General features: G+C 38.8%; 1 protein-coding gene across 27 annotated transcripts in view; it reads right to left on the bottom strand.

The window, feature by feature from the left end:
- fnbp1b (formin binding protein 1b) overlaps positions 1 to 17,493 on the bottom strand; it is a 66,017-nt gene extending 48,524 nt beyond the window's left edge. For 5 of the 27 annotated variants that reach the window (XR_535014.2, XM_008423564.2, XM_008423568.2 and 2 more), the window contains exon 1: positions 4,976 to 5,336. Coding sequence is in view for 26 of the 27 variants with exons in the window: in XM_008423564.2 (XP_008421786.1) it covers positions 4,976 to 5,128 (153 nt within the window). In the remaining variant the exon portion in view is untranslated. Of the gene's footprint in view, positions 1 to 4,975; positions 5,338 to 17,142 lie in introns of those variants that run through there. The other 22 variants (XM_008423572.2, XM_008423574.2, XM_008423582.2 and 19 more) reach the window with 7 other exon arrangements.
- Between the last annotated feature and the right edge of the window lie 1,828 nt (positions 17,494 to 19,321).

Genomic DNA, 19,321 nt, shown 5'->3' with positions numbered 1-19,321 from the left:
TCAATCCACAAATTTTCTCAAAGGTCAGATATTAACTGTTTATAAACTTGCTACAGGACCTCATGTCAAACATCGTCAACTATTACTCTAAATAATAAGTAACATTTCTGTTTTATTATTTTTAAACCTGCATCCCCGAGCTGGAAATGTAAATCATCACTGTCCCAATGATGTGTACGGTTAAAAATATTTTGACTACACATGAAAAAAATGAACACACTTCTCTTTTACTCAAAGTTCACTCATGGAGCATGCATGCAAATTACGCATTGTTAGCAACTCTGTCAAGGTTGACTGCATTAGGGTCAAGCCTGCATGCAGAAGTGAATTTTCTTCATTCTCTCCTAATAAATCCCTGTCCTGACCTTTACCTGCTTCTGTTCTTTCATCTGCCAGACTCTCACGCCTAACCTTGTTCCCAGATCAAGGAATACACGATGTAGGAGATCCCCTCCAGAACCACTCAGCTTGTTATTTCAGGCCACAGCCCCAACTCACAGTGTTTCGCATACTATTGTAGTAGAACACGTACTGAAAATAAATAGAACTCTGATTCTAACAAACACGTAGCAACATGCAGGAAATTAGAAAAAAGGGTCAAAAATAGAAGATATTTTAGCACTTCCTAAATACACAGGTTCCCTATTGGTGGTAAGAAATGAAAACAAGTGCATGTTTGTTTCATAGGAACGGTCTTCTGACCCTGCAAAATCCCTCTTAAGTAGAGAGCCGGGGATTATGGTGAAGGTTAACGTATCGGACTAGTGGTTAATCTAAACTAATTCACATTATTTAGCAACCTGTTCAGTCCAAATTATTCAATCAAAGACATAAGGAGATTCTTTATTAGTGTACAGCACAGAGAACTCATAAGGCAACAAACAGTGGGGAGTGTGTCTGTGTGCGAGTCTGCTCAGTGTATGGTTTGTTATGTGCCCTTCATCTAAGGGTGGATATAAATAGAAGTCTTCATGCTTACTTAATTTATTAACAGGGAAAAAGGGATGTGTAATGTATAAAATAATCCCACAGTGGTTGTAATTCCCTTATCTAACACAGATGGCAGTAGAGAGTAAAGTTGTCGAACAAAAACCCTCAAATTTAAATATTTACATAAAGACCTCAAAAGATACTGACAACAATTAAAGGAATTTCTAAGTCTCACAGAAAATGGAGCATTTAAAAAAATCCATATAAAAAATTAATCTAATATTCAAGATATTCCTTTTTTTAAAATCCTAAAACAAAGCTGATAAAAAAAAATGGGAAGAAAGGAGGGGCAGTAAAGGCCCTCTTGTGCCACATCATAAAAGGGAATAGAGTGAATTTACAACATAATGGTAAAAGACATGTACTGATTTTAAACTCCCTGAGCAAACATTTCTGGGGACATCTTTGCTTAATGGGTTATAGCCACCTCCACGTAGGGAGTCGTGCTGCTCTGGCGGTCACAGCTGAAATCAATACGCTATTAAAAAGACAAGAGGGAAAAAACAGAGCCGCTTGTTGGCTAACAAAATGTAAAGAACGGACAACGCAAACAGGAAATTGCAAACTAGCAAATTGGAGAAGAGGCAAATGTACCAAAGTAGTATTTCATTATTTAGCAAGTTGGTCACAAATGCACTGTTGCAGTTTTCTGACCCTGAGCTGCACAAATTACACAGGGAAAGAAAAGTCCAAATAAACAGATCTGAACCTAGAAGGGCCACATGGAGGATGTTTTAGATGAATATTATCAAGGAGAATGGTGGAGACTTCAGTACTTTTCCCCGCCTGTCAGTGGGCGAGAAGAGAAACACAACATGCGGGGATCAGCAGGGTTTGAGAAGACAGATGTTCAGCTGGATGGAGAACAATGAGAAAAGAAGCCTTTTTCTCTTTTTCATTTGTTCAGCATATTGACTGTGGAGTAAAGACTGGTAGGTGGGTTTGGGTTAGTCATGCTGAAAACAACCATTAACCCCCTAAACCTTTCCAGCAGAGGAGCCAAATTCTGTTTTAAGACAATGACTGTTTATTCCAGTGTTGTCACATCACAACCACAAATTTCAATAAGATTTTCTGCTACAGACCAGCAATAAGTAGTCATTTACTTTAGCCTGTTTTATTTTGATAACTCTAAATCTAGAGCTAGAAATTGCATTCAGATGTCATTGGAAAGCAGTCAATCCTCACAGTGAAACATGGTGGCAGCAATCTAAAGCTGTGGGGATGCTTTTCAGTGAATCAGGAGTGAGAAGGGAAGAGTTGATGGGAAAGTGGATGGAGTTTTGTGCAGCAGAAAATTATTAGAGGCTGCAGAAGACTTGAGACGGTAGCCAAGGTTCACCTTGCAGCAGGACCTTCGCTTACAGCCAGAATTATAATGTCTTGGTTTACAACAGAGAATTTTCTTTGAGTTAGAATAGCTCAAATCTAAGCTAGAATCTGTGGCAATGTTTGACAGGTTATGTTTAAATGCAAAGTTTGACCAATCTGACTAAGCTGGAGCTATTTTGCAAGGGAAATATCCTGGAGGGTTTGGTTTTCTACAAACTATTGTACAGGAGGGCTGGATACAAGTGTACGTTACAGGGTTTCCCCAGGCTTCACTAACTCAAATTTTAGACTTTTTAAGACCACTATGAATGGAATTTAAGACATTTATCTCCACAGAAATGTACAAACTTTATCCAGTCAAATGGTGAATAAATTTGCACTTACCCACGATAGACGCGAAAAAGTTATCAAGCTAGTTGGCTAGATGAGGTATGTTATCAGTGAGTTACTGGTAGCCTCAACTGTCTCAAGTCACAGAACGCAGTGACAATGTCTGAGTGCGACCCAAACATTTTCCTGACAGAAAAGACCCGCAAGAAAGAAAATACACTCAACATACAAGATTAAACAGTCCTAACAAGACCTGTGGTTACAATGTTCAAGGCCATCTTCCATTTTTAAATGAATTTAAGACATTTAATTTAAGACCTTTTAAGGATGCGCAGACACCCTGTTCACACAGAACTATGAAAACTATAATTTTCATTCACAAATTTTTAGGTCTATCACAAAAAATACCAATACAAGTTTGAAATTGTAATGTGGTAAATGATTTTTGGAAGGCCGTGTAGTCTAACATACTTAAATAGAGCTTAAATAGAGTTTGATGTCGAAACAAAAAAATACAAAAGGTTTAATTCTTTATTTGTCAGGTAGTCTCATCAGCTGACAAATCCAAACCTGCAGAGATAATGAGAACGAACAGAAAGAAACAGCAGCCATCCAGATCTGTTCAGTGGGCTGTGAGAGTCCAACCAATTAAAATAACCAACAAACGACTGAATTGTTCCAGCAAAAGCCCTCCTGGCCTCGGTGGGGGAAAAAAAAAAGTACACAAAATGTTGGAAAATTTGGACTTGTCCTTTCACTAATTATTCATAACCTCAAAGAACACAGAGGAACCAACAAAGCGGACCCGACCGCACACTTCACAGACTCAAAGCGAGGCTGTATCTGGTCAACCAGAACCACTCGCCATACATGAACCGACTGCTGCAGGCGGTCACAGGGCTTCATGATGGTGGGCGTCCCGCAGCAAGAACAAATATTTAAAGGAGATGCCAAGCCCCCTCTCAAACACACATCGCGCTTTGTCCGAGAAAGCGGGGTCTGAAACAAAGCATCTGCAGCCCTGTGCAGCTACAGTATCAGAGAGGATTCACAGGAAAACATGCAAACTCGCACAAATAAAAACAGATGATGATCATATGCGTGTTCACAGCAGATGTCATCTGATATTTTAGTTCTGGTTATCAGAGTGGTCATGAGCTGCCTGTGACCTTTTTAATAAGAAATATCATCAGGCACAGTCTTGGGTAATGTTTTCTCATCATAGTCATTAATTTATTTATAAAATTCTAATAATAAAGGGTATGAATGACTTTAATATAGCTAGTTAGAGGCTTTTAATGCATATAATCTGCTGTTATTATTTATGGTCAATCACTGACAGTCAGAAAAAGATTTTCCATCTTAAAGATTTCTTCTATTTATGTGTTTTGCGTCATTAACATTGACTTTTTAAAATAAATATATTATATATATAATACATGTATATAAAATATATGTATTTGCCAGATTTGTAGAATATCAGTATTCTTGTTTAAAAACTCTCCAATTTGACTGAATTAAAACAATTCTGCAAAGAAGACTGAGCCAAAAGTGAAAGAAAAGACTTTTAGCCAGATATGAACACTTGATAATTGTTGCAACAGATGGCAACAACACAAGGCCAAGTTGTTTAAGGCAGCTTTTCTTAATAATAATAAATAAAATCATTATTTAAAGCTCTCTCTTATATCTAGCAAAGATACATTTAGCTGTTTTACTAATCTAAACCATCTGGAGTGGCTGCATACATTCACATGTGGTACTTTGTTATGCTTAAATTCTGAATCTTTGAGTCCAAATAAAACTCCAAATGTGTTCCTAAACTTATGACAAAAAAAAACAACAAACAAGTAAGATGGCAAAAATGTATTTTTTTTAGGCTACAATCCACTTTCTTTTGCAAAGTTTAGTGAAAAATAGGACAAGATGACACACATTTGGAGGCAAATGATCACACAAAACTGAGCAGCTGGTTTGTCCAGAGAGGACACCTCATGTTGGAACGCTATCAAGGTATTTATAGAAGCAACACCTCGCCTTGTCAAAAACGATAAGAGCAGCTTCCACTGGTACATGTAACACTTCCTGTATGTCTTTCAAACTTTCTACCTATGCGTGTTGGCAGCACTGAGAGGCGGGACGTCTGAGTCGGCGCCTTCCTGTGATTAGTAACCATGTTTACTTAAAAGAGCCTGAAGTGTTCCAGCTAAGCGGAATTAAAACTCTGCAGACGTCAGATTGATTCAGTTGGAAAACCCACAGTGGCTTTGAGTGCAGTCTATGTGTCTGAAATGAGAACTTCCTCACTCCTCTGCTCACTTACAGCACTGGTCGTCTTCAACTGGAGGAGCGTCTGCAGATACTCCTCAAAGGGGCTCGCTGTGGGCTCCTCTTCCTTTTGCTCCTCTTCTTTTTCTGCTTTCACAGAAAGAGCGTTGTCGATGAGCACAAAAAAGTGGCTTCTTCTTCGCAACATGGCGCGAGGTTTTCTTGCAAAGGAGAGCGCAGAAATCGGACGTCCTGGACAAAGTTAATCCATCTCAAGCGAAACCAGGTTTTGGTTCAATCTAAAAATCTTGATTGGTTTGATCTCCATAAAACTGTAGTGTATTATTAAAGTTAGTCAAGGTAAGGTATTAAAATAAGAATATTTTTATCTCACAAGGCTGAACAGAATCTCACTATGCCGAGGCAAAAGAACAGTGAGAGAAAGAACCAGCAGAGAACTTGATTAAATGACCCTGTTATTAATCTGATTACTGAACCTCCCTTGTACCTTTAACACCCATTAGGCTGCTCTGTGGATTAAGCCTACTAGGCCAGCCTGCACACACATTAGCCATTGTTCCCCCTGAGCTGTTTTTGTTCCTTTTGGTGCGGATAAGGCTCTTTAATTCTTATAAAATATATTCCTAGGAATGAAGCAAACTTTGAACTTTAACATTAACCCAATCAATGAACTGCAACAACACCTACAACCAACTACTTAAAATGTATGTAGGCTTTCCAAGTTAACACTTTGCAGAACCACATACTTGCTGTGGCTAGAGCTGCTAGTCTTTTGGGGTATGTGTTGGTGTCCATTTTCCAAATTCTCATTTGGATCTTGATCTATACTTTCACTGGGCTATTCTAACACACTGATATGCTGTATCTATTGTATATTTAGTGCTGACATCCTGCTTGATGTTTAACTTTTGCTCCTATCTCAAGTTTTTTGTAGGCTTTTTCCATCAACTCAGACTAGTTTACCGTTTTGTGCTAAAGAAAACCTTCCCTACAGCATGATTCTACCTCTACCATATTTCATCACAAGTATGGTGTGTTACCCTGGGTCTCTTGGCTTGGATTATTTTTAAATAAATGCATGCAATTTTTAAAGAACCACAATTACACTTTTTAAACTAGAGGACAGATACATTTACTTCCTTATTTCCATTCTAGCCAATCAGCATCAAGGAATATAATTTTCTTTTTTTGATTAACTTCCAAAGCTGATTTTTTTGTATTAGAATATTTTAAATATGCTCAAGAAAAAAATGGTAAATCTTACACAAATTATTTAGTCACATTCCACAGAAAAATACTTAACCACGACTAGCCTGGGGTCCACTGTAGTTTGTTTTAGCCAAAATTTTATTGTGGAAGGTCTAAAGAGCCACTTTCGACTCCAGAGTCAGAGGTTGCAGACCTCTAGCTTAGATGAACAGAAGTGCCACATGCTACTTCACACTGCAACAGGCATCACAATGTCAAGAGTTTGCAAAATCGCAAAGGGCAACTTGAATGCACACTTGGTCAGACCTTCTAATTCAAGTGCCATACATTAGTCCTCTGAATCCCATCCTTATATTTGGCCATTTGAAGTGTCTATTAGTCCCCTTGATTTGCACAGCAGATGTGTTTGTTTAGTGGACAAAATGCTAAAACTCAGATGTGGAGAAATTATAACGAAAAGGGAACTGAATACAGCACACCAAACATTTCAGGGTTTTATTTTAAAAGTGTTTTTTGTTTCCTTCACAATTTTGTCCTACTTTACCACATAAAATCCCAATAAAACACAACTGACAGTGATGAATGTTACTGTCATTTTTCTGCATCCTGCTCTTAATGTGCAACGCTGTAGTTAAAGCCCAGAACATGAAATGAAACAAGCTGGAGGCACATAGGGAGGAGCTAAAACACAATTCAGCAGGTTGAACTTCCTACGTGCAGTACCGTTGCTTCATAGGTCTTAGGTGAAACTTCTTGTCAAAGCAGTCATGCTGTTGTGACATGTTTCACTTCTAGCTGCACTAAAAAAAACTTAGAATGGCATGTTCTCTGCAGGGCCAAAATATACCGTTTATGATTAAGAGTTGTTTTTAAATCAAGCTGTGACTGCAGCAGAGATTTTGCAACTTGGAGAAAAAAAACTCATAAAAAAATAGTTATACTAGATTATAATTAAGTCAGCTGGCAAACACTGTGGATGTAAATGAGAGACTTCATAAAACATGTTCCTTATGCACTTTACTCTAAGGCCTCACTCCGGGGCTTGTGTAGTTTCACTTCATAAATAGATCAGTCAAATACTTTTTCTGTCAGGTCAGACACTGCTTTCATGCAGGGGCTGTTTACTGACTTGCTTACTCGAGTCAGGACTGAGTATGAGAAAATGTAGTCACAGTTCACAGTTTACAATTACTCAACCCAGTTCTTAGTAATATATTCAGTTTTTCCTTTCAGTCTTAATAGCTTTGTTGTTTAAAAGTTGGTAACCTTACAAACTTTAAAACAACGTTCATAAAAAAAACAAGGGACTACAATCAAACACACATATTGTCTTAACATCTCACCAGTCAAGAGGCCTGAAGACTATTTCTAAATATTACCTTAAAAAATAAAAGATAATTTGACCCATTTTTAAGGGAACATTACAGAAGGTTACTGAATTTAAAAATTATTAATATGCTCTGCACTGTCTGTTTTTTGTTGTTTTTTTTTAAACTGTTGACTCATCAAACTCTGCACTAAAGTTCCAGTGTGACTGGACTGGAGATTTCATGCACTAATGGCAAATAAAGAACCTTGAATTTAATATCTTGTTACACTGTAAAGATGCTTTGTCTGCACTGGTGAAGATTTCCTCACGTCGGCATGCTGGAAGCTTGGAGTGACTGGCATATTGTGGGATTTGGCCTCGTCTTGAGGGGCACTCACTACATCTATGTAGAGAATTGAACTTTCCACTAAACAAGGTCAGGTAATCGATAAGCATAACACCATGCCAAAAATGTACTTGCATTGTAGCACACTGTAAATTGTGTATCTTTTACACCCAATACACACATAAGTGCTTAATTTCTTCATGTGGACCCATATAGAATTCATTTTTAGATATGTCAACATATGAAGCAAGATACTACGGCAATGCATTAGTGCCGAAATTTAGACAGTTGCACAAATTATATTGCTGTAAAGTTCATATAAAGAACTAACATTAAATGTGTGGTATTTTTGTATCTGTTACCAGATACAAAAACAAGTACTCATAAAAAAAAAAACTTTAATTGATGCATGGTAGCTCTAGAAATACATGACATGGAACCATACACCACCATTTCTTCCTCAGTTTTTCAATAAGGTAAACAAAATCTAACTTTCCATTCGGGATGGGGCAATTAACTTGAGAAATGTATAATACATGGTTCCCTGCAACTAAATTAGCAAAATCTCTGTTGGAGTTTCCCAGGCTTTCTCTAAATTACGTGGCAGCCCTTTCACTCCACCCATGCATGCCTCGTTTCAGGATATGAGAAAAGATGGCACTTAATATGAGACTGCCTGACACAAGGAGGACGTTTTTTTTCTTCCTCGCAGAACGTTTCACATGATGTTGTACAAGACGCATCTCATGCTAGGCAGTGTACCGAGGGGAAAACACTGATTCAGAAACAGAATTTGATTATGAATGAAACAATAAGTGATTACAACAGTGGAATCAGATCATAATCTAATTATGTCTGTTGCTTAACATAACTAATATTTTATGCACCCAATGTACCACTTTTGTACAATTCAGTTAAAAAAAGAATAAGAGGCAGCCATCTTTCATGATTCATATGCACAAGAAGACGCTGGACAATATCTGAACTCTACATAACAGATTAAGTAGAGTTTTGAAAGAAATTAGGAAAATTCCCAAAGTTGTGTCCATTAGGAGAATGACTCAGCCGAATGAGAGGAAAGGAAAGCAGAGGAGGCAATGTGAAGAGATTCAAGAGGGGGTCAAGAGTGAGTGCTGGAATCATTTTCAGCAGTTTGACTCCTTTGAGGTAGCGAGAGACCACGGTGACATGCTTCACGGCTTTAGGTCATTTCGGATTAAATGTAATCCAAAAAACACAAAAAAAAACTGTGGTAAAAGTGTTTGCACATGAACTGACCACATGTGGCACCTCCTGGAAACGGGGGGATTTTAAAGAAGCACGGTGACTCCGATTTGGCTACAGAAGCAACAAACTCACCAATGCGTGGCCTCAGACCGCAAATGTGCACAGATGGAGAACTGAGACCACAGCTCTTTGCTGTCGTGTTTGCCCACACAAAACTAGGAATTTAAAATGTATTAAGATGAATTCAACAGACATCTTTTCTGCTGTATTTTCCTCCATCTCTCCTGGATGGTAACGAACCAATAGAAAAAAGAAATAAGTGATATTGAGTCTGTTATACTTATAAGCTGTGGTTTCAAACTACACTGAAGATAGCATAAAATGGTGGGTAATTTTAGACTGAAGGTCAACAACCTGAGAAAGTTGTTCACAATCATCCACCTTGACTTACTATAAATAGCTAACAATGCTCTCTGCTGCCACTGCTGAGGAAACTTGACACAGTCCCCACCTAAAGATCAAATCACATTGACAGTATGTAGAACAATACAGCAGTAATTAGCAGAACACGGACGACTGCAAGGCTTAATCAGTGGCTTCAGGACAATGGCTGATTTACAGTATGACAGCAGTGCTTTAAGACTGACTGTGCAAACAGTCTGAAGGAAAAAAAAGGCAGTGATGAAACATTAGAGGCTGCAACAAACGGTGCTGGGAAGGGACTGAGTCACTGTTCTAAAGACAAGATGACCAATCGGTTCCAGCAACAGCTATCGTTCAGTTCCGAGGTGAGAAAACAGCTCCACTTACATAAGATATTCTTATGCAAACCAAGAGGAGCACCTGATTAATCGTTTTTCTATGAATAAACCTCCCCTATTATAACATTCATTCACCAGTTTTTGCTATAACATCTGCTTTTCACAACTTTTTTAGTCATTTCACTTGTTCTATCAAAATTTAATGAAACAATCCAGATGTAGTTGTAATTATGGGTGACATGGGCATTAGCTCAAGGCGGCATTTGAAAGTGTGGACAAACAGTATAATATAAAAACACAACTCATTTGTTTGTCCCTGAAAAGTTTTCTATTGCTTTTATACATGTGCACTCAATAGGGAGTTGATGCCACCTGCTTGCTGGTGAAAACAGAGAGGTCAAGGTATGGTTGCTGTCAATCATTGAGAATCTGTGTGGTGGTGTGAGGCGCAAGTTAGTCTGTCGTGTCCTTTAGTAGAAGTGGTTGGGTGCAACACCTCCAACAATTAATTAACAATTTATACTCAAAACATGAGAAAATGTGTCCTCTTGAAGAGTTCAGCTTAAATAATGTCATACGAATGCCTAAGAAGCTTGAATGTATCAACAGCAATGGCATTAACTTTGCCCTTTGAACCTACACCATGACACTTTGAAGCACTGCTTCTGTTAAGATTTGAAGTTTTTAGGAAAATTCTAATTATTTTAATGATTGTACCTATTTTTACACTTAGCCATTGTTAGGATCTCTGCTTCATGTCAAGTGTTTCATCAAAATGTAATCAATGTTTTAGCTTACAGCATACACACTTCTGTTTTGCAGGAAATGTAGTTTTTCTAGTTTTGCTGGTGCTGCTATAAAAAGCAGAGCAGCAAAAAGGTCAAATAAAATGTGCAGCATTCAACTGAAAGCTACAGCTAAATATTAAGTCTTTATTTTTGCTCAAATCTAGTAAAAATAGATTTCAGCACAACAAAGAATGACAACAGTAGGAGTTGAGTGATTAATTATGACACATTTTTATGAAAAACAGTAAATCAGTGGTGTATTTACTCAAGGTTATTATAAAGTAAGAATCTCATCAGTCTATTCTTATTCAACACACACAGCTTACAAGTTGATAGCTAAAAGCTAAAAGACTTTAAACGAACAACTTAAAAGACGAAGTCCAAAATCGATGTTCAATAAATGTCCTTTAATAAAAGCTTGGTTTAAATCTATTATCGCCACTTGTTTATCTGCATATCCCATTTTTCTAATTAAATCCTTCTTCATTCTACCCTCCTCTCTCAATACTGCACCCAGATCAAATGTGGACGCATTCATTATCATTTCACCATCACGTTGTTTCAAAGGGCCCTGAGGTAGTATCACCGAGTCAGCAGGTGTGTGGTGATGAGTGTAAGATTTAACGAGGAGCCCCGCTGTAGTCTGGCCAAGCTCTCAGGCTTTGATGGAAACAAGGTAGCTCATATTTCAAGTCCTGCGATGTCGAGCGAGCAGCAGGGGGATGCAACTGAACCCAAAGAGGGGAGTTCAGGGTGACTCATGATGATATACGGGAGCAGTCTCTTCTGAGACAGGCTGCTTCAAAGTCTAACTAACACTTCAAGGAAATCAGCTGAGACATCTCAGAGCTGGGAATGAACAACCAAAACAAGTCTAGGCCCCTTCGGCGAAGTGTATTGAATGTCCCTTGTCTTTTCAGACAATTCTTTGTACAAAATTTAATAGAGAACAACAAGCAAGCAAGAAAATGTGTCTGCGATGCTGCAAATTCCTAAACATAACCGAGCGTCCCTGCAGTGTTCGACTCACCTTTAGCTGCTGCTCTTTGATTAGAGTTTCAATCTTGTCCATGCTGCCGCATCAATACGTTGTGATCTCCCGAGAAATCCGCTTTCATTCCATGCAGTTGGAAGACAACTGCATGCATCGGTATGAAAGGTAAAGTACATCTACTTCCCAAATGAATCACATGTGGGAAGTGAGTCATTAAAGGTGCAGACGTGTGACAGCTGGACGGTTTTCCGCTTTACACTTTGTGCCGTCTTTGGTTGCAAAGCCCCTTTGACACAGTTCCAGTTTTAGATATGAGAAGTCGCTTGTCTTTTTGCAAAGCAGATCTAGCACGGTGTTGAATGGTCACTGAATTAATTTAGCTGCAGAATACTCTTGCATTATTTCATGTTCATTTGTTTTCACTATGGTTTCAGTGCAAACTGGTCACATGCGCTACCAGATTTTACTTCCTTCTTCTTTGGTTGGATTTGTACATTATCCCTATTAAGGAAAAGTTGCATGCACGTGATTCATGTCAATTTCTCAATACTCTCTGCTTGCATAAAACATTTTTTTTAAACTGCCAACTGCCTGTGCATTTCAACTAGGAGTGTCAGCACAGCTCAGTTAGAGAGCTGAATTCTGTCGAAATTTCATCCTGCTAGCCAAAAGCTAGATTACAACAATTACTGCGCTTATCTAGTTGGTAAATTTTCAAGGACAGGATGGTGAAGACAACACACTCCCAGCCTGTGTTTATAAAACTGGTGAATACTATAATCACTCCTGTGATGTTGCACTAAAGGCATTTAACGTTTTGGAGCTGAGTGACAGCTGTTTTACCCGAGGCGAGTCGCAAAAGCTGAAAACAAACGGCAACTGTCACAATCAGCTCTGCTTCCATTCTCTCAACTACATCAGCATCATAAGTGCTGATGCAATCGTCACAAAGTTTTTAAACCACTTCAACTAAGATTTAGTCTTCTTCAGCCTTACTGTGAGTAACGTTTCACTTCGATGCGAAAGTTTTTAATCAAACGGCAAGCGGACGGCATATCACAGTCCGACGTGCATGCACGCAGCCTCACCACAGTCGTGATGGTGAGAGGTTAAGCAACCCTGCCCTAGTTTAACTTCACTTCCTATCACTTGCTTTCCTGTTCGCAGCACAGGAACAACAGGATGAGTGCATCGAAATGTGTCATGCATATGATGAAGACAGAGCGCTTGATCGCTGTTTTAATAAATGCGAGAATTAGTTCATGCGAAGAGCCACAGCTAGCTGAATGAGCAACTTTTTACTTTTGGCCAAGCTGTTCTAATGTGATAAGCTTGTTATCACATTTACACGCTTCACTACAAACATCTATTTTATCTAAGAGACTAAAAGGAACAGACAAAACAGATAAAAAGCTGGAGAGTACACCATGGATTTGAATTTAGTCCCCTTTAAAAATCCAGCTTAAGACTTCCCAAAAGCCAAATAGGGGACACAGTTTTACTTTTTAGAATGGCATAGTCAAAGTCCAGACATTACATCAGTTTGTTTATAAGGATTTTCCATCCACTCTGACTCAGTTAATTTGCCAAAAATCTGCAAAATTATAGTCTTTAATTGTGCAAAGCTGGTAGAAATATACACCCAAAGAACCAATGGTGCTACTCCAACTGGGCTGAACATAAATGCAAGCCACACTTTCAGATGCTTTTTTTTGTAAAAGATTTTGAAAACCTGTTCTCATTTTTCTTTCTCCTTCCAATTACAGAGCTTTGTTAGTCTGTATAATCCTAAGTTTGTGATTTGGGCATGACAAAATATGGGAAACTTCACCAGGTGTGATTCATTCCGCACATTTAGAGTTGCTAAATGACCAAATAAACAAAGCAGTTCATCGTCTTATTGTGATATTCTTGTCTTGTATCACATATATATTACATATACAGATTAGGTGACCTGTTTACATGACAAGGTGCTTAGCCGCACCCCTGTGTGTAATGACTAAGCTTAATTTTAGCCTTCGGTACTACAGACCAGTTCTGCTTTGCATATAAGCATGGCTGTTGCCAGAGACAGGAAGGTTGCATGTTTTGCTACTCTGACACAACATGTCAAGCTGTGAACACCTTCCAATGCAACGAGCCACCTGTGGAGATGTGCCGAGAGCTCTCTGTTTCCTTTCTGAACATATTGAGATTAAAGGAAAAACAGTCTGGACTCCACTGAGTGTGCTGAGGAAACAAAGATTTGGAAAAAAATAAAAAGAAGAAGGAGGAAAAAAAAACCTCACCAACATTTTCTCAGAGTCAACTTGTACGTGTGTAAGCCTGCGAAACACCTTTGGGCTATACTGGCTTTTCTGTGTGTGACTAAGCAATAGTATTGACTCTCACGTTGTAAATGTGAGTTAATTCAAGAGCTCCTTGTTGTTCCCAAAAACAATGTACAATAACTTTATAAATTTCAATATCTTGAGTATTATTCTTCCTCATAAAAACTCCAAAATAATAAAAATACTACAACTAATAATAATACAACTCACCTGGTATGGGCCTATCAGTTTTATATTAAGTACAATGTTTGCAAAACAACAACAACAACAAAAAAACAATAAATAAAATAAAAGTATTTGGGCTATTGCCCTTGTAAGTCATTTCTAGAGTCTGGCCCCTTCTTCACTGAACCTGTATCAGAAATCTGTTAGTGTAGTAATGTTAATCATCAATAATGAGGAATTCTTATTATATGACTCTAATAAATGTAATCCACCAGCAAGTTGCTCAAAGTTATTTTGGTTTGAAGGCTTATAATCTGTCATACTGACCATCAGGCTGAAACGGTGCTCGGAAACTGAACACAACCTAACTAAGGTGAAATATAAAATCTTTAGAATACATGTGGTTAGATTATAATCTAGATTTGAGCATTTTGAATAATATTTGTCTTCATATTACATTAAAAATACTTAACTAAGACACTGGTAAGACATGGGTTGTTTAGAGGTTTGAAATGGAAGTAGTAATTGGTTAAAGGGACCCAAAGTCGTTTCCCCTTTTGAGTAATTTATCTGAAAGATACAACAAGGACACAACAACTCCATTTATATCTAGATGAGAGGCCACTTTTTCTATTCTAAATGAACAAATGAATTTAAGGACAAGCTAATTATCACCACGATATGTTTACCATTTAGAAAAACTTTTATTAAGTTGTCCTTTTTAAGCAATTTTTCACAACATTCTGCAAAAACCAAGCCAGCAAAAGACAGTTTTCTTAATTAGCCCAGATAGCAACTCTAACAGCTATTCAACCACATTTGGACATCATCAGATATTGACAGAGGATTCAATTTAATCCACAGTACACATTTGGAAAAAGGCAAAGGCAACTTTTCTCTTTGTCTTTTTTTGGGAGATTTTACCCTTTTCACTCTATCATTGTTGATAAAATGAACATTACTGCCAAATTTTGAGCTTAAGTCACAACATAAAGTTCAGAGGTGCTTCAGGCTTTTAGATCAAGTGTTTCAAGAAGACACATATCAAACCAAGTCTTATGAAGGTCTATCACTTAAAAGAAAACTTTCACATAAAACCTCACCGTCATTTATTCAAAAATGAGTAAAGAATCGAGCCAAACGGCAGACTCTCGGCCAATAAAATTACATGAGCCGTAATATATTTAAAGAAATCCCAGACAAAAGGAATTCCACTCTCCAGAGTTGCTTATTATCACCTCGTAAAGACGGTCGGACACAGGGCTGTTTTCATCATTTTCTGTTTGTCTCTTCCCACCCCTTACATCTAAATACGGCGAAATACTGTAACAGCGACAGAGAGGCGGGCCTGATAAAGGCCCACCTGCCTCCTTGAAAGTTGATTTGAGAGGGACGAAACGTGACATCACAGCAGAGGAATGCATTGCAGTGAGGTCACCGGGGCTGCTGCTTTGTCTCCTCCTGCTGCTGTGCGCCACACAAAGCTTTGGAAAAATGATGAACCAACATAAACACGAGGAATATTAGATGCCACGCAAGGTCAGCCTTGAGTTTGTAGACTCCAGAGGTGGATTTTGGTCATTTAGGCCAAAATATGGCCTAAATCCGAGCTTCAGATATGGTGCTAAAAAGCTGAGACTAAAATAAAAAGTTTTAGATATCTTTTCTGATTGATGTTAAACAAACTAATTTGCCAAAGTATTTGTGTCTCTTCAACTTTTCCACATTTTGTCATATTCACACCCCAAACTTCAATATATTTCATCAGGATTTTACATGACCAATCACAACTTAGTTGAATTTGTACATGACCCCCCAACACCTTTTACTCTAACACACCTAAATAAAATCCAGCTTAACCAGAAGTCATCGAATAGGTAATCAGTAACCAAAGTTCAAATCTCTGTAATTTATACAGGTGTATCAATACACTTGTTCTGACTTTTGTTATTTTTGTTAGGTTTGTTAGTTCTTGTGGTGGTGGCAACATCATGCTTTTTATTTTTCTTGACTTCGAGGAACAGGAATATGGATGGAGGGTAAATACTGGCCTGATGACACCCAGGGCAGCATCACAGCAGGTTTAGAATGCAAAGCATGTGCATTTGCTGCAATGGCCTAGTCAAAGTCTAGACCTACACCTACTTAAGAATCTGTGGTAAAAATGGAACCTTACTGTTCACAAAGGTTCTCCAGTCAACCTCACTGAGCTTGACCTACAAAGCTGAGCCAAACATTTACATATTCACATCTGGAAAGCAGAGAAAGTTGTTTCCCTTAACTCAAGAGGGCTGAATACAAATACACCGCACACTTTTCAGATCTGTATTTGTAAAAGAAATGGAAGCCACGTTAATCTTTTCTTTCGCTTTGCAGTAATGTGACTTGTGTATCACATGTAATCCCCTAAAATACATGGACGTGGGTGATTGTGAAGTGACAAAAAAATGTAAACATTGTTTTGTTAAAGAGGCTAAAATTTAGCAGTATTACGTGCGGTAACCCAGAAGCAGCCTGCAACATTGAGTACTGATGAAAGGAAGAGCCATGTGTACTTCCTCTAGTTACAGCGAAGATACTTCCTGTGAAAGGCACCGTACATGTGCATTTAATATTTACCTGCTTTGGTACATATCCTTCACACTGTAACAACATACAAGCAGCGCGAGGAGACAGCCTGTAACAACCGCCTCGCATCCTTACACTGATCTGTTACATTGAAATTGTGAGGGGGTGTGTGCAAAGCGTGATTTGAAACGCACAAATGTGAACTAAAATGGATGGTGGGGCTAGCGTTAGCTGCGGGCTTTTTTAGGGTTTTACTTCTGCCCGTACCTTCCTGCCGTTACTGTGACACATGGAGGGAGAAAACACATTAGCTCTGGTAAACAACGCGACAAATTAGCCTTAATGTCCCCGAGGCTGGACGTGCGCAGAGCGGCGCATGCTAATAAAAGCGTGGCTATAGCAGTAAAAGAAAAAAAAAAATGGGGGCATGCTTATTTTTATCTCCGAACCGTTACAGCCTCCCAGGCTGAATAACTAAAGAGTACAAGTGTGGCTGAGACTCACCCATAGCTCCGTCCCCCAGCTCATGGTTTCAGCGCGGTGTCCTCGGAATAATCCACAACTGCTACGGAGGTGTTTTTTTTTCCTCAACACACGCGCATACAGAGAGAACAGCGGCAGACAGACGGGGCTTTTTCTGTCTCTGATATATTCGCCTGTCACCCGCTCTTAGCAGTGGTAAACGTATCACCGCTCTAAGATTTTTTTTTTTCAGTGCTTCATTGTATCTGAATCACGCCGGAAGGTTAGAAGCTCCTGCATAATAATCTTCAAAGTGGATAGGCTCGCTATACGCAGCGCGCTACTCAATGACAGCTGTTCCTGCGCGTGCACTAGCAGCAGAGAGAGAGAGAGAGAGAGAGAGAGGGAAGCATGGCGGGGGGTGTCACTGCGGGGGCTGTCCAATAAAGCCTCAACCACCAACACTTTGCTCACTCACTATCTCCTGCGCAACCGAACAGGGGGAGAGGCCCTGTTTAGAAATGCAGGAGCCTGAATGCGGGAGAGACGGTGGGGGGTAGTGGGAGGCTCAGGGAGAGGTCACCATCCGTGGCAGATGTTTAATTGAATACTCCCAGTGGGTTACATGCTAACCTCTGGTGAGCAACCCCACTTTCTCTAGACTTTCTCTAGATAGCTGCTCAATAACCTCATGAAAATTTGCGTGGCATTCACCCTGCAGCAAGCAGCTTTACAGTCCCAAACGGCGCGCACACAGGATGTTGCATTCAAGTTGCACAATTTTCGACGACAGACTGGCGCAGAGTCAACAGTGATCATAATCTGCCCTCTCCATTGCCATGACTTTATTCAAAACTTCAGACCTCATGGTCTGTGGTTGTTTGCATATAGTCAGCTCTCTCTTTACACACATTTTGTCACATTGTAACCACAAACCTCAGTGCATTTTATTGGGATATCATGAGATAGAGCAACACAAATAGTTGGGTGCATAATTGAACTGGGAAGTGAAAATAAATTCTACATAGTTTTCAAAGACTTTTAAAAATAAAACTTAAATAGTGTGTATGCGTTTCATGATTCAACTCCTTGTAGGGCTCATTTTTCCAACAAATACTACATTGTGAAGGCCAACTACTTCTAATGGGACTCAAAGCCCAGATCCCATAAGAAGAGGTGCTGTTTTGTGTTCGGGCCTATAGTTTAGGAATAGGGTGTGACTTGAGTTTAGACCAAACAGGGATAAAACTCACTAAAAAGTCTCACAAAGGAGTATTCGTCTAGTTATTCCAAAACTAGCATAGAGTATAGTACAAAACAAATCTGTCAAGACATGATTGTCCACTATCTTGGCCATTATGACAAAGTGGCTAGAGGAAAGGCATCCTGGTACGTTTTGACACCTGACACAGGCACTGGGAGTTCTGGTTCACTGATACCTTCATAAAACCCTTCACATGCAAGCAAAGAAGCTTAGTATCCCTTGAAGAGATAAGGCATTGAAACATCCTCTTGTTTATCATAAAGAATCATCTTACTTCTCTGTAGATTGTTCTTTAAGCAGCTAGTAATCCGGTGTCAGCGGTGTAGTCCTTGTATCTGCAACAGCGCTGCCATCTAGTGGTGAAAAATAGAAACACACCAGTTTCTGTCACGTTGCCCAAGACGCTATCAGCGTAACTAATAAACTTATCCCGCATGTGACTGGAACTGCGTGTGGCTTATTAAATTATACAGGAAACAGAGTCTAGATTAATTTGTTTCACCAGGGGGTAATGAAGAAACGTCTGTAGTTCAATACTTGTATGATACACAAATGTTTTATTATATGAATTTGACTGCAATGTGGAAAAATATTTACAGCTGGATGTCTTTAAGCCTAAGATACTGCTTGTTTCATGTGTAAAAATAATTCGAACAATGAACATATATTCTACCTCAAATACATGTTGAGCAAGTGTTCTTTCATTTAATTGTTTTGTCCAGCTTCATTATTATTAAGTATGTGCAGGCCTTTGTGGAATATACTGTGATACAATAAGAGTTTTGGCTTTAAAGAATGATGCTTTTAGGAACTGTCTTATCATGACTGCAGTACTATTGTACACCTTCAGGGGGAGCTCAATGGCTTTTTTATTTCAAACAAGTGGTATGTACTCTGTATATTTGTGCTTAACAACTCAAAGATGCACAAACCAAAGGTTGTGTGTTTATTTATTTA

Source organism: Poecilia reticulata, linkage group LG12 (assembly GCF_000633615.1).
Source record: "Poecilia reticulata strain Guanapo linkage group LG12, Guppy_female_1.0+MT, whole genome shotgun sequence".
Lineage (NCBI taxonomy): Eukaryota > Metazoa > Chordata > Actinopteri > Cyprinodontiformes > Poeciliidae > Poecilia > Poecilia reticulata.
The sequence above is the reverse complement of the archived record's forward strand: the minus strand, read 5'-3'. Positions and strand labels throughout refer to the sequence as shown.